The sequence below is a fragment of the Cervus canadensis genome, chromosome 5 (genome assembly GCF_019320065.1).
Source record: "Cervus canadensis isolate Bull #8, Minnesota chromosome 5, ASM1932006v1, whole genome shotgun sequence".
In the NCBI taxonomy this organism is placed as follows: domain Eukaryota; kingdom Metazoa; phylum Chordata; class Mammalia; order Artiodactyla; family Cervidae; genus Cervus; species Cervus canadensis.
In genome coordinates, this window is record NC_057390.1 from 2,795,102 (window position 1) to 2,817,451 (window position 22,350).

Genomic DNA, 22,350 nt, shown 5'->3' on the forward strand with positions numbered 1-22,350 from the left:
CAAGACTAACATTCCTGGAGGATAAAGGCGCAAAGTAATCATTCTTCCCCTAAACTGGTGGGGAGCCCCATCCTCACACGAGCCAGTCCGCACAAGTTTAAGCTGCTTCTAGGGAGTTCCTCTCCACGGCCCCCACTCCGTTTTCCCCTTCCCAGAGGACTGGGAAGCCAGGCCCCTCCCCTCTACTGGTTCTGTTCCCCAAGCCCTGACTTCTCCCTTTGGCCAGAAGCCATGGTTGGCTCCCCAGAGGCTGTGGCCCTGGTCTGGTTCCCAGCCCGACCCACCACTGTGGGAAAACACTGGAGCCTGGCCTCTGGACCCCTCTCTAGAGAGGGGCACAAGCCGGAGGGGGACCCCTGAAGGGGCGGACTGAGGGTGACGGCACAAGGGGGTGTGGTTTGTGAGGGTGGACAGGAGTGAGGGAGCCTCCCTCTGGACACCCAGAAGGTTTCAGCCCAAGTGTCTTATCTCCACGACAGGAATGTTTTCATTTTCTCCATTTTATTTGTCAATATAAAAATACTCAAATATTTACAACAAATAAATACGCGGGGACACAATAAGTTACACTGCTGGGAGCCCTCCTCCTAGGGCTGGGAGAGGATATGCCAGATCCACAGCATGCCCACCCCTCTCACCTTCCCTCCCCCCTCCCCCCCCCCCCACACAACCTTTCCCAGCCCTGCCAGGGAGGACAAGTATAAAATACCACTGAACCCCAGGGCCAAGTGGGGGGCCCCTCCCAACCCTTACCCCAAACACACAGGAGGCTTCATCTCCCCACCCCCCACCCTGAAAACATTCATAGCCCTGGGAGCAGGACCAGGCCCCACCCCAGAGCCCTGATTCCCACAAAGGGGCCCAGCACCCTGCCCAGCCCACCCCCATATGTACATGGCTGCCCCCTACTGGGGACAGGTGGGGGCAGGAGAGGCAAAGTGATACGACCCCTTCCCCTTCATAGCTCCAATGACCCACCAGGAGGACCCCAGGCCAAGGGAAGACTTGACAGAAACAGGAAGACTACATCATACACACACACACACACACACACACGAACGAACATAAGTACGTATGTGCACACATCTACATTCACACACATGTGTCCACAAACACACCCACACCTGCAACTTCTGCCTTGAAAGGTTTTGGCTGTTGGGGTCCCACGCGTCCGTGATTCACAGCCTCTCACAGAGGAGGAAGGTGCCCTCTGCAAGGCCGGTGCCCTGGTAAGCCACAGCAAGTGGCAGTGCCCGTGCTGACAGAGCAGGTCCTCATGGCCGGGCGGTGCCGGGCAGGGTCTGTCCCGGGCAGAGCAGGTTGCCCACGCCATGTCCCTGAGGTAGTTGGTGCCTGTGCAAAAACGTAGGGAGCGTGCCTCCCAGGCTGCCGCCGGAGGGGCCCCTCTCATACGGAGGACTCCTCGGGGTTGGAGTCCGGCAGCGGCTGGCGCTGCTGCAGTTTACGCCTCAGTTCGTCCGCGAGCTCGGGCAGAGGATGCCCGAGGCCGCCCCGGTCCTCCCCTCCCAGCTGGAGACGCACGTAGCCGTTGGCGTTGGAGTTCCGGCCACCTCCCAGGTGGAGCCGCGTCGGAGAAGGCAGGGGCTGGCCGGGGATGCCGGGAGGCGGCGAGGGGGGCCCACCGCCGGGCTGGCACCGGGCGTGGCCAGGCACGATCTTGAGGGAGCCGTCTGAGTAGTAGTAGCCCACAGGGTCCCAGAGCTTCTCGTCCGTCTCGGGGCCGGGCCGGAAGGGGGGGCTGGTGGGCTCCTTGGGCAGCTCCAGCGGGTACACCAGGGTCCTCTCGGCCGCCTTGGCACCTTTCTCCAGCTCCTCGCGCAGCCGCCGGCGCAGGGACAGAACCAGCAGCAGCAGCACCAGGCAGACGGCGCCCAGGGCCACCACAGCCAGCCACACCAGCCCCAGGTTCTCCAGCGGGGCCCGGGCCTCCAGCGTCACCGACGGGCCCGCCACCACGGCCACGAGGTAGCCTTCGGCAGCCAGCCGGGCCCCTTGCTCCTCCGAGAAGCAGTGGTAGGCGCCCGCGTGGCGGGGTTGGGCAGCCATCACCACCAGGGCCTGCAGCCGGGCATCGTAGAGGAAGGAGCCAGGCTGCTCCGCGGGCAGGTCGCGGCCCCCGAAGGTCCAGCGGGCGTGGGCGAGGTTGGAGGAGAGACGGCAGGGGAGCACCAGATCTGTGCCCGCCACCACCGTGATGTTTTTGGGCGTGAGCCTGACTGCAGCGGCAGAGAAAACGAGAGTCAGTGGGGTGCAAGAAGCCCAGGCCGAGGGGGGACATGGACACCCCAGTTCTGGTCCCCCGAGGCCCGTACACCCTGGAAGAAAGACTAAGACAACAGCTCACCTTTCTTACTGCCCCGGAAATTACAGATGTTCGAGGTATCCGAGACCGTCACGTGCTGGATCAGCAGGGACCTGGCGGGGAAAGAGGGATCCGTCAGCGTCCCGGCTCCAGCCACCTGCCCTCCCCGCTGGTCCCCGCACACGCAGAAGCCCCCCTCACCCGGAGTGACCGCCCACGGCCACACAGCGGCTGCTGTTGGCGTTCCAGGCACAGTAGGGGTCCCGGGCGAGCACACAGTCAGCACAGGAGCGGTACTTCATGCAGTCGGCTGGGGGCAGCTGCACCAGCTGGGAGCGGGAGCCCGCGAAGAGCAGCTTCTGCCAGAGAAGCACAGGAGGGAGGCTGAGCCAGGGCCCGACGCGGCCCGGGGCGGGGGCCTGGATGACTGCCGGGGCACCGGGGCCCGAAGCAGGAAGTGGGCTGTGCGCACGTCCCAAAGCGGGAAGTCTGAGGGCTGGGAAGGCATGGAGGGCTTACTATAAGCCAGGAGCAATCCTAAGCCCCTTACAGCCGTGACCTTGTTAGAAAGGAACAGCAGACCTGTGAGGCCGAGAAGTATCCTTGTGCTTGCTCACTCACACCCATGTACACACATTCTCACACTCACACACAGCACATACACAAACTCACCCACTCACACCCACTCACCCTCATACACACACACACAGTCCCCCCCACACTCACACACACTCTCAAATACACACACACATACACACACACACACACACACACACACACACACACACACACACACACACACACGGCTCCCGAATAGTATAAATAGCGCAGGAAGTTCAGTTTCCGCAGATCCGGTCAGCCTTACAATAGCACCAGCAAAGCATAAGGCGTTTTCCTCTGTTTCAATGGAGATCGCCAATCCGTGTGTTTCTGCAACTACAGGCTTTCCTTCTGCCAGGATTCCCCGTTCTGGGAACAACCTGAGCCTCCAGAATTGGGAAAAGCCAAGCAGGTCAAAGTGCCACAGACACGCGGGCAGAGAGGCTGGGGAAGGGAAGCTTCGAGCAGCACTTCAGGGAACTGCTGACTGCGCCAGGGGTCGGGGCTGGCAGGCAAGGAGACGTCACGAGGGCGTCAGGAGCCAGAGTGGCACGAGGCCCGGCGGACGGCAGCACAGTCCCCCTGAGGGGCCTGAAAACAGCTGCCAAGCGCCGTCAGGACTGGGCTGTATAGAAGATAGGATGCCTGCAGAGTGCAGATTCCAGGAGCATTCTCGCTCCTCTCGGACATCTCCCCGCCCCTGGACTGGGGGCCGTGGGGGGACACGGTGGGTGGGGCCTGATGGTCACCTTGCTCCGGGACAGGACCAGGCTCTCCACAGGCTCCTGGTCAAACAGCTGCAGCTCCTCGATCAGGTGAACCCAGGGCCCCAGGCTCACGGCCTTGAGCAGCCAGCCGTCTCCTATGGGGGTCAGGGGGGACAGGGGTCAGGAAAAGGCAGCAGGGTCCTGGGCTGGGGCTGTCTGGATCTCCCTGCCTCGGGCACGCAGGCCTTGGCCTGGCCCCAAGCTGCCACGCCCGTACCCACCTGTGCCGATGAACAGCACCGTGTAGGTGGCCCCATCAAGCCCCGAGACCCGGTCGGCCACCAGGTGGGTGAGGTTGGCATTCTTCTTCACCAGCAGGGGGCGGCCCCATCGAGGCCTCACCTGCTCCTCCATCAGGGGGTGCTTCTTGATGAAGTTGAGGATGTTGTCGGGCAGCTCCAGGGAACTGGTGTAGCCGTGGCGTCGGTGCCAGTTGTTGATGCACTGGGGGGTGGGCAGGGTTTGGGGGGCAGCCGTCAGCCCAGAGGGGAAGGCACCAGAGCAGAGAACACGCGCACGCATCCCTGCCTGGGACGACTCACCGAGCCGGGCCGCGGGGTCGGGACAGGGTCCGTGTAGCGGCCCCACTTCTGGGCCTGCTCGTGGTACTCCTTGTAGGGCCCCTCGAACACCTTCTGGATCTCCTCCAGCTGGTACTCGCAGACTGCCGACAGGTCCATGTCGCCCCTGTCACAGCAAGGGAGGGACCCCCAGGGTCAGAGCTGGGGTGCCCACAGCTCAGGGCGCGCAGCAGAAAGGGAGGGCCCCAGCGCCAGAAGGCCATGGCCACACGTGGTGTGGTGGCAGCTCAGAGTGCCCCTGGGGGCACCGCTCACGGAGGGGTGGTGGAAAGGGCAGGAGCCCAACACCCTCCTTGACCCCCAGGACCTCCCCCAGAGGCCTGCCCCTTCAACCATCCCTAGCCCACGGACCTGCTCCCCCCACCCCCGCGGGCTCCTGGCCAGCTCACCACCGCGCCCGGAAAACCCCGAAGAAGGTGGTGTTGTGCCAGGAGGCGTCCTGCAGCGTGTACAGTGCCTGCAGCCGGTTGAAGTAGAGCTGCCAGTCGGGCGCGGAGCACACCAGCCGTGCCTTCAGAAACGTGGTCCACTTCCTCTGCAGCGTCCGCGCGCCCCCCACGTCGCCCTGGCAGACGGCAAGGGGACACCGCGGCCGGTCAGCCCCGCCGGGCGGCCGGGCACCCAGGGCTGCCCGCCTCGGCGGTCTGTACCTTGCAGACGCGGGCCACGCGGGCCACCACCTGCTCGGCATAGCAGTCATATTCCACTGCGCGCTCGCTGAAGAAGAAGTACACCTTGTCGTCGTCCCCCGTGTAGCTGCCCACGCTCTCCGGGACGTAGGCGGAGCCCACAAAATGAGGTTCTGGGGGGGAAGGGGAGGAGGGTCAGCCCGGACATCGGGCCCTCCAGGCACCTCCCACACCCAGCTGGCTTCTCAGGGCTCACCGTTGAGCCAGAAGGCCAGGTACTCCGTCTTCATGGCGTGATGGGGTCCCATGTTCCGCAGGATGACTGGCTCTGTGCCCAGGAAATTGTTGAGCGTGGCCGAGTACAGCTCACCGTCTACAAGAGACACGGGGTCAGCCCATGCAGAAGCGAGGTGCAGACACTCAAGCCAGGTGGTCCCAGAGTTGGAACAAGTCCTAGGGACCCCCAACCTGCAATGAGACAGCTACTCACCCACAAGGAGGCCTGTGTGGCCCTTGGCCGGGTCATAGGGGCACTTGCCCTTGCCATCCTCAAACTCGCTCCGCTCCAGGGTGAAGGTGAGCATGTCCTAGGGGTGGGGACAAGGCCATGAGAATGCAACAGGGCCAGGCCTGGGGCTGGGGAGAGGAGCGGCACTCACAATGTAGGTGCACTTGGGCTGGAAGGCATAGGTACCGCACGCGTACAGGTGGGACGTGTTATATGGCTGTAGGAAGCGGATGAAGTTGAAACACTCCGTCTGGGGACAGAGAGGCATCTGTTAAAGTCTGAGTGTTCGGAACACAGGGACCCCGGGACCCAGACCAGCACTGGGACGGAGCGGAAAGAGCATGCCCCATGCACCCCCCCACCCCCCAGCAGGTCCCAGAGAGCCGACCTGGTTACTCTTCCCTTTCTGGATACACTCAGCCTTCTTCTCAGCTGGCGCCTCCCATGAGATCTGAGGATAGGGAGGGAACAGGTCAGCATCGCTGCAGGTACGCACCAAGCATGTGTCATCAGTGCGGCTCGTGGCAGCAACATGGGGACACCAAGTGAGAAGACAGTGTCCCCACTCTCTGGGAGCTTATTCCAGAGAGGACCAGAGCCCCAGCTACCCCAGCGCAGCGGTCCCAGAGAGTACTGCAGACTCGCGGGCGAAGCGACATGCTCACCAGGGAGAATGGGGTGGGGGCGGCCAAGCCGAGGGGACAGCCTGTCCAAGCGAAGCCCCCAGGTCCTGCCTCTCATCCCCGTGTGCCTCCCGCTCCCCCACCTCTCACCACTCCTTGCAGCTCCAGAGCCTCCACACTGAAGGCAAACAGGGCCTCCCGGGCCCCGACGTACAGGAGCCCAGTCTGCTCGGTCAGGGTCAGGGTCAGGAAGTCCTGGATGCCCGTCTGGGAGAAGCGCCGCACCACCGTGGCTAGCTCTGCAGGGACAAGGCCGGAGTGACCAGGGCTGGGGTAAGTGGACCTTCCTGGGACTCCAGGCATGCCCTCTCCCCTAGAATTAGCCCTCCTCTATGCAGTGCTCACTGCACATTAGAGCCAGCACCCCACAAGCAGATGCCAGCCAAGCTCCTCTGACCAGCAATAAAGGGCATTTTCTGAATAGGCTTTTGACTCTGACAGCTCCACCCAGGCCTCCCTGGCTTTCCCCACCCAGGGAGGCAAATCTGGGCTGGAGAGGAGGAAGGAAGGATATCTCAGCCACAGCTTCCGGCCAGAGGAAACCATCAGACTGATGGCTCTCACTCTCAGGGTCAGTCGCCACCTCCCCATCCCGCTGCCCCACGCCCCGCCACCCCCGCTTCCTCCGCTGCGGCTTCCTTCTCTGCTCTGTTGCACACTGCCCCCACCAGGGTCCAGACTCGCCCTGGCCCCTGATCTAGCCAGGCAGGATGGACGGAAGTTGCGAGCGTTCCTTGTCTTAGAGAACCCTTCCCTCCAGTGGGTCCCAAATGCAGGCTGCTAGGGGTACAAGCAGAGCCAGCCATGGGATGTGAAGACGGAATCAGGCTGGGAGACCAGGGCAGGGAGGGCAGGGGAAAGCAGAGGCTGGGGGCCAGAGATGGTGCTGCAGCCTTGGGGCTGGGGAGACCTGTAGCCATCCATCGAGCAGGGGGCCACGACATTCATGTAGCCACAGGATTCCTATGTCAACCCCCCAAATAGCTGCTGGACTGTCCTCAGGGTCCCCCTAAACCATCCTTAGTGTTTGGAGCCAACGACGGGCCCAGACACAGACCAGCAAGGGAGGGCTTCGTTAGCACTGAGAGGAGCCTGTGGGAGGTGAGCTCATCCCAGGTCCCCAGAGCGCACGACGCAAACACCTGACATCACCTCTGCATACAGGAGTGTGTGCACAGAGGGCTGTCAGGCCCACTGAGCCCTCCTCACAGGAGCGTGTGCACACACACACCCCGTCCAGGGCCCTCAGAGGATCAGGTCAGCAGGAGGGGGGAGTCTATCATATCAGGGTTGCTAAGGGGGCTCCTGGGGGCACAGAGCTTGAAGACCTGGGAGTGGGTGGGAACACCCTTTGCTTCGTGTTTATCTTGGCTCAGGTTTCCCTCTTTAGGCTCTCAGTACTAGGGATAATTCCAGAAGTGAGATGTAGGGAGAGAGGTGCAGAATGGTCACTCTTGGATAACAAGGCAGCCAGGTCCTAAGCATAAGGAGGGCCACCCCAGATCCTGGCCTGGACGACCAGTTCTGGGTTCCTAGAGCCACTCACTCACATTTCTTAGAAAGCTGTGTCACATACATCAGGGCCTTGCGCCCAACTGCAGAATAAAGCCAGAAGTTCCAGAAGGCAATTCCTTAGCACCGCTCTTCCCCCAGCAGTCCCTCCTGGCCGCCTGCTCCCCAGCCTTCAGACACTCACCCCCAGAAGATACCGTCTTCCGGGGTACCAGGTTCCACCACACCTCAGCCCCAAGGCTCAGGCCCCACAGCTCCACTACCAGCAGACAGACGGCCCAGTGTGGGGCCATGGCACACGCCCCGGCTCTGAGCTCCAGGCCAGCTGCCCTGCTGGGGGAAAAGAAAGGGTCAGAGTCACATCCAGAGAAAACAGACCGGAAGGGGGCCCACACAAGCCGGGCCAGGAGGCACTGAGGAGAGAAGATCTGACCAGGCCTCCCCGGGGCTCCCCCCACTGCCCCAGCCCTGGGAGCAGCGACCTAGTCCCCTCCCACACCTGGCCTCTTCCCCACAGCTTCCAAAGGACCAAGGGGTCTCCCTGAGGGGACAGGGAGAGCTGAGTCAGCTGGAAGAGTGGACACTCAAAGATCCTCCGGCCCTCCCCCACTTCTCCTCGACAGGAAGTTGTTTAAGAAAATAAAGAGAGGACCCTCCTCCCCCACTCGGGCCTGACAGATTCGAAGGATTTCTTAAAATAACCTATGCGATCAGGACCTGGCCCTACTGGGGCTCCAGCCAGCCCAAAGAGGATGAACCTGTAAGTGGGGCAGGCGGTAGGAAAGGCCCCCCAGGGAGGACTCGGTGCATCAGGCCTGAGGGGGTCGCGGTCCAGCCTCTCCCCTCCCCCAGCGCAGACAATAGCCGGGCAGAGCCCAAAACCCCATTCCATATCACAGGGCTGAAGTGGGGCCGGGAGCTGGAGGGGCCCCCTGCTTCCCGAGGCCCCTTTGTTGCCCAAGAAGGCAGGCAGGAAGTGGAATGGGATGGGCGTGTAAAGGACCCGGGCTTCATCCTGTTCCACGCACAGCCTCCTAGGAGACACCAGCCCTCGGGCTGAGGGGCCGCGGGACAAATCTCTGGTCTCATCAGAGAGCTTCCCGGCGGCGCTTTCAGGCGGGGACGGGGGGAAGTGAGGGCCTGGTGGGGAGCGTCGGGGGTTCCCTCCTGGACCGCGAGGGCGCCCGGAGCAGGGCCAGCGCCTGCTGCTCTCTCCCGGGGTCTGATGAGCCTTCCCAGCTCAGGGATCGCGCCGGGACCCCGGCCGGGGCAGGCCACCTGGATTAATTTCCACTGTCCCGGCCCTCCAGGGCACAGAGACACAGAAGCTGAGGATCTGTTCACCCCGAAGCAAAGGGTCCAGTCGGGACCCCGTCCTGGGTTCCCCTCGATTCTCCCCTCCCCCAGCTCCGGGGATTTGAATGCAAACAAAGCGGAGGCGCTGGGAGCGTGGCGGAGCCCGACCGACGGACGCCCCCTGTCGGCCCAGTTCCCCAGCGCGGGAAGGGTGGCGGGGGGAGGAGGGGGGTCGGGGATGCGCTCACCCCCCCAACACACCCCCAGCCTTCCCTCGGTTCCTTACCCCAGGCCCAGGCCGGACCCCGCAGCGCGCTCCGAGGCTCTGCCGGCACTGCTCCTCCCAGGGCGGGGGAAACGGGCAGCCCCGGGAGTGGAGGTGTGTAGAGGGGTGCGGGGTCCCGGCGGCGCGCCCCCCACCCTTGCCCACCCCGAGCGGCGGGCCGCGGACGGCTCCCCAGCAGCTGCAGGGCGAGCGCTCCAGCCGGGGACTGGGCGGCGCGGCTCCGGAGCCTGGCTTTCCAGGACAGCCCGCCTCCCCAGCGGAGCGGGCGCGCGGCCGGGGGCCGCGGCAGGGAAATCCGATCTCATAACATCGGCCTCCGTCCAGGCCCGCCCCAAACTTTCCGTCGGGGGTGGGGGAGCCGGGGGCAGTTCGGGGGCCTGGAAAAGATCGCGGGCGTGGACCGGACAGTACGAGGGACCCCCCGCACCCTGAGCCCCGTTCCTCCTGGGCAGTCCGTGCCTCCGGACCCTGGGGCTGCGGGCGCCGCTAGCCCCGCTCCCGAGCCCCCGCGAAGCAGCCCGCGGGGGGCGCAGGGAGGCGCTCGGGCGGACAGCTGTCCCGGCCGCCGCCCCTCCCTGCGCCCCCAGACCCTGTCCCTCACGCGTGCGGCGTCCCCAGCTCGAGTCTGGGGACAAAGCGGCGGCCCCGGAGAGCTCTTGGCTCCGGCTCCGTGCAACCCCGGCCTCACTCACCTCTTCTTCGCTGCTTGAATCTCTGGGCGCCGCCCTCGCGTTCGGCTCCGACCACGGTCCGCCTCTGCCCGCGCGCCGCCGCCTGCCCGCCCGCGCGCGCCCGCCCGCCCTGCTCCGCTGCCCCTCTTGCCACCGCCCCTCGGCCCGGCTCGGCTCGGCGCCCCTGGGCTCGGGCTCCCCGCGCCACCGCGGCGGGCGCCGGCTCTTTCTCCGCTGCTGCCGAGGCTCTCCGCCACCTCCCCCCTGACGTCAGGCGGGGTGGGGGCTGTCGTTGGAGGCCGGGGGCGGGACGCGAAGGCCCGCCCCGGAGGGGGCTGCGACCCGCCCGCCTCCCTGTTCCCGGCCTGGGGGCTCGGACCCCCGCCCCTCCTGGTGCCGGGCCGCTCAGCGCCCAGCAGCAGAGATCTGCGCCACCGCGCCGGGAGGTGGGGCGGGGGAGGGACATCGGGCCCTAGCAAGGGGGGTGTCGGACTCAACCGGTTTTTCCGAAGTGTCCCCCAAAGCCAACCGTGCGGGCTGGGCAGCCCGGCTCGGGAAGGGGTCTAAGAGGCTCCCCACACTGTGGTTACTGAAACGAAGGCGGGCAGGCCACCTCCTGGAGAGTGTCCCAGGCTTCTCTTTGGGGCGCACCAGAGTGGTCTGTCTTTTGGACCCCGATTCTGTTTCCTTCCTTCAACTCCCACTGACCCCTGCGATCAGACCGGAACGGGCCTCACCAGCCAGGAAGACGACCCCCCCCCACCCCAAATCTCCTGAGACATTGTGCCTCTAGTTTCTCACACTCCAGAAGAAGGGACCCGCTCAGCGACCCCCTCGTCCTTATCCGGGTGAAACAACCCTCGACTCCAGTTGCGCTGAGCTTACCCTCAGGAAATGACTCCTTCTGATGCCGCTAGAAGGCTGAATAACAAGTGACATGAGCCCTGATGTTCAGATGAAAGGGACTGAGGGGAGCCACGCTGGAGAAGGACTCGAGCCTCCGCCCACAGCCGCTCCTGGAAGTACCCTGTAGCTCTGGCCTCCTGGGTGGTGCTGGACTGTCCTTGCCAGCTGGTCCTCTGAGCTGGGCAGGTGAACAGAGGAACCCCAGGGAGGCCACCCCACTGGGACCTGGAGACAGATGCCACCTCCTGGCTAGGGGCAAAGGGCAGAGGTGAAGAGGCTGGTGGCCCGGTGGCTTGGGTGGTAACTTTAAGCATGGTGCAGCCCTGGAGGGGAGGGACCCTTTAGGGCCTTGTCAGCAGATCTGGATTATAAATCAGTCCCGACAGGAGCTTTTGTTCTGGGTTGAAACTTGGCATCAGAAAAAGTGGAGACCAGAAGAGTAGTGGAGATAATTGGGAAAAGCAGCCCAGTTTGGATTCAGTAACAATTGGGTCTTTGCTGGTATACATAAAGGCCCCTTCTCCCGCACTGGCCAGAGCCACATTTCCCAGCTCCTTTGCACCAGAAAAAAAGGAAAAAAAAAAAAAAACAAAAAACCTGAGGCCTTGGAGATAATGGATATAGGGGGTAAGCCAGTGAATCAGCAGGGGTGGGCAGGGAAGGCTCTGTTCCAGTTGACAGGGTGGGAGAAGATGTGCGACCCCCTTGTCCCAGTTAGACCCTGCTTCCTTAATTTAAGGGCAGGTAAACCCACAGGCAGGAACCCTCACATTTGGGTCTGTGCTTTAGACTTTGCAACCTGCCTTCACTCTGCCCTCACGACCGCCCTTTACAAATGCGTCTCTCATTTTATAGATCAGATGAGTGTCAGAAAGGCATAGCCTGCCCAAAGTCACACTGATAACTAGCAAGGTGAGAATGTTAAATCAGGCCTTAAGACTCCTGATCCCATCTTTCCACTAAGTTATGGGATAGCCTGACAACTTTTAGGCCACAGACACTTTGTTTCCTGCTGTCTTTCCTCACCTCTATGTGTGAGGGTTACCAGGCCAAGACCTGAGCTCCTGGCCCCACCTGCAAGACTGGCCCCAGTGGAAAGAAGGGAGATTTGGTTTCACTGGCAGGGACATCTTCTGTAGCTCAAGGCGGGCTTCTTGGTTCCTCATCACAGAGCCCTTCCCTTTCAAACGCTCCTTGCCAGCTCCCCTTTTCTACCTTGCTCATTTCCTGCTAGATTCTGTTCCTTTCCAGTGCTCGCCTTTTCCGTGGGTGGGTGGGCAGGGGATAAAGTTTCCTGCATGACTATTTGCTGGTGATTCATACTTTAAAATGAGGGTTTCCCTGGTGGCTCAGATGGTACAGAATTCGCCTGCCAATGCAGGAGATATGGGTTGGATCTCTGGGTCAGGAAGATCCTTGGAGGAGGGCATGGCAATCCACTCCAGTATTCTTGCCTGGAAAATCCCATGGACAGAGGAGGCTGGTGGGCTACAGTCCATGAGGTCGTGCAGAGTCAGACTGAAGTGCACTTCAGTGCAACTGAAGTGACTGACCACACTCGTATGGAAGGGGCCCAGGATTCATGCCTTAGGCCTTGACAGACCCTCTTACTTACCCTATGTGTTCAACCACTTGTGGCCAAGAAAAGGCAGATGTGCTAAACGCCCGCCCCCTCCCCCGCCAGGTTCCCTAAGGACCCACTGGCAGCTCATGCTGGCCCCTAGAGACAGATCTGGAAGTCTTATCTAGATAGCTAGGCCCCCCTCGTCCCCATGTCTCGGTCACCCGCCATGGTGCCCCTTCCTTTTAACTCCAGCTCGCCAGAGGTTCCCTTTTGCCAGGAGGGGGGCCCAGGGTTCACAGTGGGATTCTCTAGTCCATACTGCTTGGCCAACTTCCAAGGGAGTCAGGAGCCGCTGTCAACCCACAGTGGGGAAATGAAACAGCCTGGGTCAGCCACCCTTCAGGGATCTGGGGGCCTGGGGACCGAGGTGAGTGGGGACAGAGGAAAAGGACTTCCTCCCTCCACTTCCTCCTGAAGGAGGGTTATCAAAGCCGTCCACCTGGGAAGCCCTTCCCTTCCAGCCCCTCCCTGCCACCATCACCGAAGGAAGCAGGAAAGCATCCGTCATCACAGCCCCGGATGCTGCGTTTCCAGTGGCCTCCATCAGGATATCCCCCAGCCTTTTCCCAGGCGCTCAGGGATCTGGAAAGGGTGAATGGTGAAGTTGCCAGCATCACTGTGAATTTTTGGCCTCAAGGAGGCTGACTCTTTCACTGGTCCTAGACTGATTTTAGAAGATCTGGTCAGCTCCAAGCCAGTTCCAGATAGGGCTCGTTACACGTCCCGGGGGATACCGCATGCCCTTGGGTGACCTCAAAGTGCACACCTCTGCTCAGGTTACAGTGAGGCCTCTGGAGGGCCTGAGCTGTCATCCACACCTCCTCTCTACTTGGTATCTATTTCTCTCTCGGGGATAAATGTGTTTGAGAGGAGGGGGCGGTGTACAAGAACCCGGCCTGGAGAGGAAGGGTTCTTGAGCTGGACAGCTCGAACCCTTTCTCTGAGCCCAGTAGGGGCAGCTTCGAGAAATTGGAAAAATCCCCGCTTCAGCTTCCTAGGCCTCCCTTGGCAGAGAGAACAAAGAAGGGAAATTTCACAGGTGATTTCCAGGTTTCCAGAGCAAACTGAATAGCCGATTAACCGTCAGGATGTGTGGTGTCAGGAGCCGGGGCCGCCCTGAAGGGGGCTGAAGGAGGTGGCGCAGCCTCCGCTCTGTTATCGGAGATCTCAGGCCTACCTGATGCTGCTGGGGCCTCAGTGGCGCCCTGGCCGAGGGGGCCTGTGATGTGGCCAGGAAAAGAAACTAGAACTCCCAGGCAAGCTGCCTGGGCCTCCAAGCCTCCCTGGCAGAGAGCTTCTCTACCTCTCACCTGGCAAAGGCAGAGAGGCAGGGAGACAACCTGCATGGTGCCTGGCACCCTGCTGTGAGTTTGTGCCCTTTGAATTATGGATGTCCCTGACTCCCAGCAGCTTCCCAGGTGGTGCAGTGGTAAAGAACACACCTGCCAATGCAGGAGATGCAAGAGACGTGGGTTCGATCCCTGGGTTGGGAAGATCCCCTGGAATAGGGAATGACAACCCACTCCAGTATTCTTGCCTGGAGAATCCCATGGACAGAGGAGCCTGGTGAGCGAGTCCATAGGGTCGCAGAGTCCAATGCAACTAAACGATTGAGCCCACACACCAGCTCCCAGCATTCTGGGGACCCAGTGAGGATCTCCAACAGGCCCAGGGAGTGATGGGCTGCCCTTCGGGTCTACAAATTGAGGCACTTGAACTGGAAGGTCCTTTATTTTGGGGGAGTATCTCTCCTACTTAACCGGCCTTAACTTGGCATGACAGAACAAAGGAGAGGGACAAATAAACAGAAAAAGTCACAAGCACAGCCGTGGTGAACGCTGGCAGACGCTAGGGGCTGAGCTGATCACTGGCACGGGCCCAGTGCGCAGGGTCCAACCTCTGGTTCTTCCTCTCCAACCCCTGTGGCCCCTGCAAAACCCCTTCAACCTAGAAAGGCTCAGGAAGGGCCAGGGACTAGCAACGGATTCTCAGGACAGAGAGAGAAAGTGATACCCATGGATATCCTGGGAGTACCGAAGGATACCTGCTCTCAAAGGGAGCAGGTTGAAGACATCTAGCACCCCTTCAGGGATCAGGGCCCACAAAACCTGATCATGGGTAAGGCCAAGAGAAAACAAAAAGTATTGGGAACTAACCACCCCCGCTCCCAACTCCTAAGTCTGGGAGTTGATTTCAGAGCTCAACAATAAACCGAATTAAGGGTAATTACAGGCCTCATCTACCATTTCACCCCATGGCTCTTCCCCAGTGGCGGCAGGGGGATGGTTTCAGACTGGTCCAAACTGATGCTCCCCACCCCTGCTCCTGGGGTTTCTGACAGCATTCAGGCCATAGCCAAGACTGTTCATAAACCCTGAAGGTTTAATAAACAGTCCTCTGCTGCAGGGGGCAGGCTGGGGCCTAAGACCCAGTCAGACAACTGGCTCCGGGTGAGAATTCTGCAAAGCACAAGCGGAATCAGGAAACCGGACGCTGGGCACAGCCCTCAGTAAGGGGCTGGGGGGACTCTTCTAAACCACTGATGCTGAGGCTGTAGTGAGCACCCAGAACCCTCATACGAGGGACACAGAGAGGTGGAGGAGGGTGGGGAGGAGGGTGGCTGCAGGCCTCGGGAGGCCCAGGGAAACCAGAGTTTTGGAGACTATGGCCTTGGGGAGTGGAGACATGGGGAAGGGCTGGAGACGTGAGAGGCAGAACCCTTGCCCAGCCGGCCTCAGGGCAGTGGGGGAGGCAGGCGCTTGCTTCCACTGCTTGGTCTTCCCCCGGCCCCCATTCTTCATGCCTCCAGTTACCTAGGCCGTGTTCGCTTCTTGCCAGAGCCAGGAGCGCTGGGCCACTCTTGCCCTGCTCCACTAGACGTCTTCCCAGAGGCTGAAGTACTGGGCCTGTGGCAAAGAGCAAAACACAGGGTGACGGTCTGGGCCCAGGTGGGGCCCATGGACCTGAGGCTCCCTGACTCCCCAGCGCCCCTTGCACATCCACCGACGCCTCCTCCGTGCCACTCACTAAGCCACAAGGCTCCGGGGGCTCCTGTCCAGGCGAGGACGCGGCAGGTCAACAGGCCACCCGACCACAGCTCTGCCTTGCCTCCTTCTACTGCCAGCTCGCAGGCCCGGGGCAGTGTGAGAGGAAGCTGGGGCCTGGCCCTGGCTTGGCCAGGCCACGAATCATTTTTCCTTCTTTTCACGACAAGCACACCGCTTCCCACCAGAGACCAGTGTGATCTAGTTCCTCAGGGATGGAGGGTGAGGTTTGCTTTCCAGCTTTCTCAGAGACTTGTGCAATCTGAGACCCAAGCCACAGCCTGTGGCTGATGTGTCAGCCCCAAGTCAGAGGTTACGGGCCGCTGAGGGGTGGGGCATGGAGGGAAAGGAAAGTTGGGGACTCAAGAGCAGTGTGAGGGGAGTTGGAGACAGTTCTTAGGAGACCCAGCTCATCTCTATCAGGGGCTGGGGCTGGGACGGCTGCTTGTTGGAGGAACCGACAGAGGCCAGAAGCCAGGCTGCCAGAGAGGGGCTGGACCGTGCTTAATTCTGCAGGCGTGCAAATCAGGCTGGCTTGGTGCCCTGGTCTTGATATTTGCAAGCCACAGCCTGCGTGATGAAGCAAGCTGTTTAACCTCTCAGCAACTCTTGGCTAGCTTGTCCATCTGTAAAATGGGATCACAACAATACCTGCCTCACAGAGGGGGGCAGTTATGTGGATTCATGTAGAAGAGGATCTTTATTCAATAAATATCAGCTATGAATATTATCACAAGTCAATCCTATAGGAAATCAACCCTGAATATTCATTGAAAGGACTGATGCTGAAGCTGAAGCTCCAATACTTTGGCCACCTGATGTGAAGAGCTGACTCATTGGAAAAGACCCTGATGCTGTGAAAGACTGAAGGCGGGAGAAGGGGACGACAGAGGATGAGATGGTTGGATGGCATCACTTACTCAATGGGCATGAGTTCGACCAAACTCTGGGAGATAGTGAAGGATAGGAATACCTGGCTTGCTGCAGCCCATGGGGTCACATGCAAAGAGTTCGACATGACTGAGCAAATGAACAATTATTACACAGAGAGTCTGAGAAAATCAGGAGCGCAGGGTGGTTGCTACAAAAATTGGGAGGAACCAGGGCCGCCTGGGTGTGTTCCTCCCAGCAGAGTGGCCTGCAGGACAGCTGGGCAGAGGGTGGACAGCTGGGGCCTCTGGTGTCCCTTCCTGGCGGGCCTCTGCTCTAGGCGCCTCCCTCTCTCTGGGGTGAAGATTCGCTTTGCCTTTACCCAGCAGTCAGCTTGTCTGTGTCCCCCTCACTGCACCCCCACCCTGGGCGTCTGACCCTTGGTAAGAAAGATGGTGGTCCACCGAGGATGCATGTCCCCCTCTGACCCCCCACTGCCCTCACCCCCCATCTCCCAGCCAGGAGCCTGGCAGCTGCAGAGGGGCAGACACTCTGCGGGCTCTGGTCAGTCAACTGCCCACTTCCCTCCCCTTCCAAGCCTGGGGGCGGCTGGGGTGGGGGCACCACCTGGGGCTGGCAGTGTGCCAGCAGCTCCTGCCAGCGGATGTGGGTCTGGGCAGCCAGGTCCTTGAGTGTGGTCCGGTACATGGCCTGGGGGCTCTCCCGGATATGGGTGTTGATGTGGCGGTCCAGCTGCACGCAGAGCAGCTGCAGCTCTCCCTGCAGAGGCCATGGGAGGGCAGGGAGGGCAGGGAGGGCAGGGAGGGCAGGCCACGGGGGGGGGGGGCACGGAGTCCGAGAAAGAGGAGGATGGGTCTGAGTGACTGCTCAGCAGTGGGGCAGGAAAGGGAGGGGAGGCATGGGCAGCCCGGGGCATGGGTCAGTATCCCTTCGGAAGACCCGCTGGGAGGAGGATGAGGCCAGCTCCCCCAGGCCTGCTTTTTTCTCTGCCTCCCACTCTTTCCAGTTCCTGGCAGTGGGCTGGGCTCCTCCACCGCCAGCCCCAGCCCAGCCTCTCTCGGGAGACTCACCCACTGGTCTGGAGTAATGTCCTGGCAGCTGACCACCACCCCGGCCAGGGTCAGGAGGCTGTGGCACAGGTAGCAGACCTGGGGAGAGACGGGCTTCCTTGACTCCACTGTGCAAGCCCAGCCTGGGTTTCCTGCGCCCACAGTGTCCGGGAGGTGTCTTCCAAGAGGGCTCTGGGCCCCACTCACCCACTCTCTAGGGCCCTGATGAATGACAGTTCTCTCTCCCTTCAGAAAAGGAAGAAATCTCTGCCACCTGGAAATCCACACTGTCCCCCAGCTCTGGGGCTCCAGTGGACACCCCTTCACAGACAGATGTGCGGGTCAGTCCGGACACTCCTGCTGTGCTGACCCGAGGAGGCGCAGAGGGAAGGAAGTCTGGTTGAGCATTTGCCCCCTCACCCACCTACTCATTCCTTCGCTCTTGCCCCCTGGACACCAAGGGGTGAAGGCAGGATCAAGGCCAGTTCTATCTGATAAGAGGATGCTTTGATCCCCTGGTGCCCTTGGAGGCTGTTGGGGCCCATTTGTTTATGGGACATTCACCTGCTGCACAGAGAGAATGAAGAGTGGGGAGCGCCTGCCCCGAAGATGGGCGAGGCTCCTGGCACCCAGCGGGCACGCCCCTCCCCCACTCGGAGGCGCCCATGGCCTCGTCCCCTTCAGGCTCCTTCTAAGATAGGAAGGGTGGCAGGAAACACCCCACCGTGGTGCCCCGGGCAGATAACCCACCCCGAGGCTGTGCTGGGAGGGGAGAGGCAGGCGCCAGAGATGGCCAGCCGGGCTCCGGCTTGGTGATAATGGGGTGGGAGCTCAGAGTCAGCCGAGGTTCCCCTGTTCCCCCACTTCCCCTGCCCTTATCACCCTCCCCCTTTACAGCATCTGGCGGTGCCCCAGAAATAGTGACAGCCTCTTTGCACAGAGCCGGCGGCCTCCTTGGGGCAGAAGCTGGAGCCATGTCTGAGGACACCAGACACTCTTCTCCCGCTCAAACGCCATGTGCAAAATCCAGAGGACACAGGCCACCCGCCCCACTCCTCCAGCAGCACCTGTGCTGCCCAGGACCCAGCCTGTTCTTTAGCACAACAGCTGAGGCCCGCAGGTCGCTGAGGCCGTGGGCTGGCCGGCTTGGGACTTGACACCTGGCAGGAGGGAAAAGTAGGAGCCTGTGGGGTATGCCTCCAGGCTGTGACGCCCCCGGGGGGTTGGGGGACGATCCAGCCTCCCTAGCCAGCTCCATCTGCTGGATGCCCCATCCCCAGCCTGGCCTTGCCCTCGGAGGCCCAGGGCATTCACAACTCCTGAGCTCTGCAGTCCTGGCAAGTGGCTCTCTCCCGCCACCCCAGCCCCAGAGAGCAGGCTCAGGCCTGTGTACCAGACGCTGTACCCTGACTAAGACACTGCCGCAAACACCCAGACGCTAGAGGGGAAAAGGGACTTCAGGAAGGCAATTGTCTGGTCCATGAATACTGAATGAATCTCGGCTTTGCCTTGGCCCTGGAGGAGAAAGGGTCCTTCCACAGTTCGGGGCAGGAGGTCATGGTGATGGTGTGCAGTTCCGAAGGCTTCGGGGAGGAAGTGACTAAACCCAACCAGGCCCCAGAGGAGCAGCAGGATTTGAGGCGAAGATGGCCCTGAGGGGGCAGGAATCACACCAACAGACAGACCCCGGGGGCTGATGCAAGAAGCTGAGCCCTGGCTCACTTCTGGGGGACTGACCGTAGCTGGGGGACCAACTGGGCTGGGGCAGAGGGAGGGAGGGACACCCTGGGAACAGGGCTGGCTGGCGGCAGAGGGGTCAGACGGCGGGCAGCGGAGGTCACTCAGTGCTGCTTTGGAGCAGGGAGGTCACGCAGTGGGGGATGGGGGGTTAGGGGGCACGCGGGGAACGCAGAATCTGTTGGGATAGAATCCACCCAAGTGGAACCACCACTCTGAGAATTACAGTTCCGCCTTCATCTTTTTTTTTAATATTATTTCTTTACACTGTGTGTGCTTTCCTCATATAATCACAATATAATGAAAAATTTTAAATTAATGTTAAAAGGGACAATGCCAATTATAACCGACTGTGTCCAGTTGGGTCTGGGGTGGGTGTGGGGCGGGGAAGAGGGCCGAAACCTTGGAAAGCATGGAACCTGAGGCTGGTCTTGGAGAGGAGCTTTGAACAAGTGGAGGGAAAAGCTGAGAAGGGGAAGAAGCGAAGGAAAACAACCAGGGGCAATGTCTGGAGGGAGGGTGGCTGGGAGGGGGCAAGCTGGGGAGGGGGTGTGGCAGAGGGCAGAGAGGACCTTAGGCTTGTAAACATTTACTTGTTTACAGGTGAAATGCCAGCTGGACCACTGGCTCAGGTGGAGGCTCTGGCCCGCCTTCCCCCCTGCCCCAGACCCCCCACTCCTCTCAGAACTATCTTCCTGGCTGGGAGGCGTGGTGAGGGTGGGTCTGGGATCTGAGGAAAGCCCTGGAGGGAAGTCTGTGCAGTGGGGAATTACTGAGTGGAAAAAAAAAGCAGGTTTCACAATTTCATTTTCATGCCGATTCCCATCATTGAATCTGGAGGGAAAATCCCAGGAATACGATCCTGAATATGGGGCTTGTTTTTGGCAGGGGGGGAAGGTGAAGGATTAGAAGGAAAGCTGACCTTTTCCAGTCCTGTGGCCACTGCTGAATTGTCCAAATTTGCTGGCATATTGAGTGCAGCACTTTCACAGCATCATCTTTCAGGATTTGAAACAGCTCAGCTGGAATTCCATCACCTCCACTAGCTTTGTTTGTAGTGATGATTCCTAAGGCCCACCTGACTTCACATTCCAGGATGTCTGGCTATAGGTGATTGAACATACCATCTGATTATATGGGTCATGAAGATCTTTTTTGTATAGTTCTTCTGTGTATTCTTGCCATCTCTTCTTAATATCTTCTGCTTCTGTTAGGTCCATACCATTTCTGTCCTTTATTGTGCCCATCTTTGCATGAAATGTTCCCTTGGTATCTCTAATTTTCTTGAAGAGATCTCTAGTCTTTCCCATTCGATTGTTTTTCTCTATTTCTTTGCATTGATGACTGAGGAAGGCTTTCTTATCTCTCCTTGCTATTCTTTGGAGCACTGCATTCTTTCCTTTTTTCCTTTGCCTTTATTGTCACCCTGCTCATTTAACTTCTATGCAGGGTACATCATGAGAAATGCTGAATGAAGCACAAGCTGGAATATAACCTCAGATATGCAGATGACACCACCCTTATGGCAGAAAGCAAAAAAAAAAAAAAAAAGAGTCTCTTGATGAATGATGAAAGTGAAAGAGGAGAGTGAAAAAAGTTGGCTTAAAACTCAACATTCAGAAAACTAAGATCATGGCATTCGGTCCAATCACTTCATGGCAAGTAGATGGGGAAACAATGGAAACAGTGAGAGTCTATTTTTTCGGGCTCCAAAATCACTGCGGAGTGACTGCAGCCATGAAATTAAAAGACACTTGCTCCTTGGAAGAAAAGCTATGACCAACCTAGACAGTATATTAAAAAGCAGAGACATTACTTTGCTAACAAAGATCTGTCTAGTCAAAGCTATGGTTTTTCCAGTGGTCATGTATGGATGTGAGAGCTGGACTATAAAGAAAGTTGAGCACTGAAGAACTGATGCTTTTGAACTGTGGTGTTGGAGAAGACTCTTGAGAGTCTCTTGAGCTGCAAGGAGATCCAACGAGTCCATCCTAAAGGAAATCAGTCCTGAATATTCATTGGAAAGACTGATGTTGAAGCTGAAACTCCAATACTTTGGCCACCTGATGCAAAGAACTGACTCACTAGAAAAGACCCTGATGCTGGGAGGGATTGAGGGCAGGAGGAGAAGGGTACAACAGAGGATGAGATGGTTGGATGGCATCACCGACTCGATGGACATAAGTTTGAGTAAGCTCTGGGAGTTGGTGATGGACAGGGAAGCCTGGCATGCTGCAGTCCATGGAATTGCAAAGAGCTGGACACGACTGAGCAACTGAACTGAATGAAGGTGCGGGAACAGCAAGGAGGAATAAGTAATTCTGAAGAAAAGCCCTTTAAATCACCTTTTATAAGTTGATTTTCCAAAGGACAACAGCTACCTGGAAGGATGACTAGGAGCACGCGAGGGTGACCCCTGCGGGTGGGCCTAAGTGAGCGGAGGCCCTTTAGGAAAGACTGCTCTGATTGAAAGGGATAAGGTACCACCTGTGGTCAGAAATCAGGACCCAGACAGCAGTCTTGACAGTGGTGCTTTAGGAAAAAGGGGGCCTCCCTGATAGCTCAGACAGTAAAGAATCTGTCTGCAATGTAGGAGACCAGGGTTCGATCCCTGGGTTGGGAAGATCCCCTGGAGCAAGGCATGGCAACCCACTCCAGAATTCTTGCTTAGAGAATCCCGTGGACAGAAGAGCCTGGTGGGCTACAGTCCATGGCATTGCAGAGAGTCAGACGTGACTGACAGGCTGAGCACTCTAGTAAAGAGGACTGTGTTAGCAGCAGAGTCGCCTAGACTCATTCCTCACCTCATACTCCCTAGACCCACGGTCTCTGCTTTGAGAGGATGAGGAGAGGTAAGGCAGTGTCTGTCCCCTGGTTCAAAGGGACAGACCAGGGCACCGGGGGCCCGCCAGGACTCTCCTGAACCCCCAGCCTCCCCCAGGCTCCTCCCCCTGGCCTTGTTTCTGTGAAAGTCAGAACAGGAGCACAAACGGGGGCTCCAGGAGGCTGGGGGAGGCCCTCTGGGGCGGGTGGGCAGGAGTGTGCAGGAGACAGGGCCGGCCGCTCAGTGAACAGCCAGGTGTGAGGCTGCGTTTCCTGCTCCATTTGAGCTGTGACCAATTCCTGAACTCAGCAAGCCCCATCCTGTCCTGCTGGCACCAGAGAGACATGGGGCTCTGTCTTCTCTGTCATGATGTAGGGAAGGGCGGCTGGGCAGAGGCCAAGCCTCGGCAGGGCCAGCAC

General features: G+C 59.7%; 2 protein-coding genes across 8 annotated transcripts in view; both read right to left on the reverse strand.

Moving 5' to 3' along the window:
• Positions 1 to 482: 482 nt before the first annotated feature.
• SEMA4C (semaphorin 4C) lies at positions 483 to 10,126 on the reverse strand. Of its 4 annotated transcripts, none has more exons than XM_043467829.1 (15): positions 9,878 to 10,126; positions 7,788 to 7,933; positions 6,182 to 6,330; positions 5,797 to 5,859; positions 5,560 to 5,658; positions 5,391 to 5,487; positions 5,157 to 5,273; positions 4,922 to 5,073; positions 4,661 to 4,836; positions 4,233 to 4,377; positions 3,912 to 4,134; positions 3,673 to 3,785; positions 2,525 to 2,682; positions 2,366 to 2,436; positions 483 to 2,237 (listed from the first exon to the last, which is right to left on the reverse strand). In XM_043467829.1, exons 2-15 carry the CDS (start codon positions 7,894 to 7,896, stop codon positions 1,408 to 1,410), a joined length of 2,502 nt encoding a protein of 833 aa, XP_043323764.1. In that variant the 5' UTR covers positions 7,897 to 7,933; positions 9,878 to 10,126; the 3' UTR covers positions 483 to 1,407. The 4 variants fall into 4 exon arrangements, with proteins under 4 accessions (XP_043323764.1, XP_043323763.1, XP_043323762.1 ...); XM_043467828.1 differs by having other exon boundaries at positions 7,788 to 7,936; XM_043467827.1 differs by lacking the exon at positions 9,878 to 10,126 and adding an exon at positions 9,186 to 9,836.
• A 3,975-nt stretch (positions 10,127 to 14,101) lies between these two features.
• Positions 14,102 to 22,350, reverse strand: part of FAM178B (family with sequence similarity 178 member B) — a 104,936-nt gene continuing 96,687 nt past the window's right edge. For 3 of the 4 annotated variants that reach the window (XM_043467831.1, XM_043467830.1, XM_043467834.1), the window contains 3 exons: positions 17,392 to 17,469; positions 16,928 to 17,080; positions 14,102 to 15,292 (listed from right to left, as the gene is read on the reverse strand). In XM_043467831.1, coding sequence (XP_043323766.1) covers positions 15,260 to 15,292; positions 16,928 to 17,080; positions 17,392 to 17,469 — 264 coding nt within the window. In that variant the 3' untranslated portion in view covers positions 14,102 to 15,259. The remainder of the gene's footprint in view (positions 15,293 to 16,927; positions 17,081 to 17,391; positions 17,470 to 22,350) is intronic. The other variant, XM_043467832.1, reaches the window with a different exon arrangement.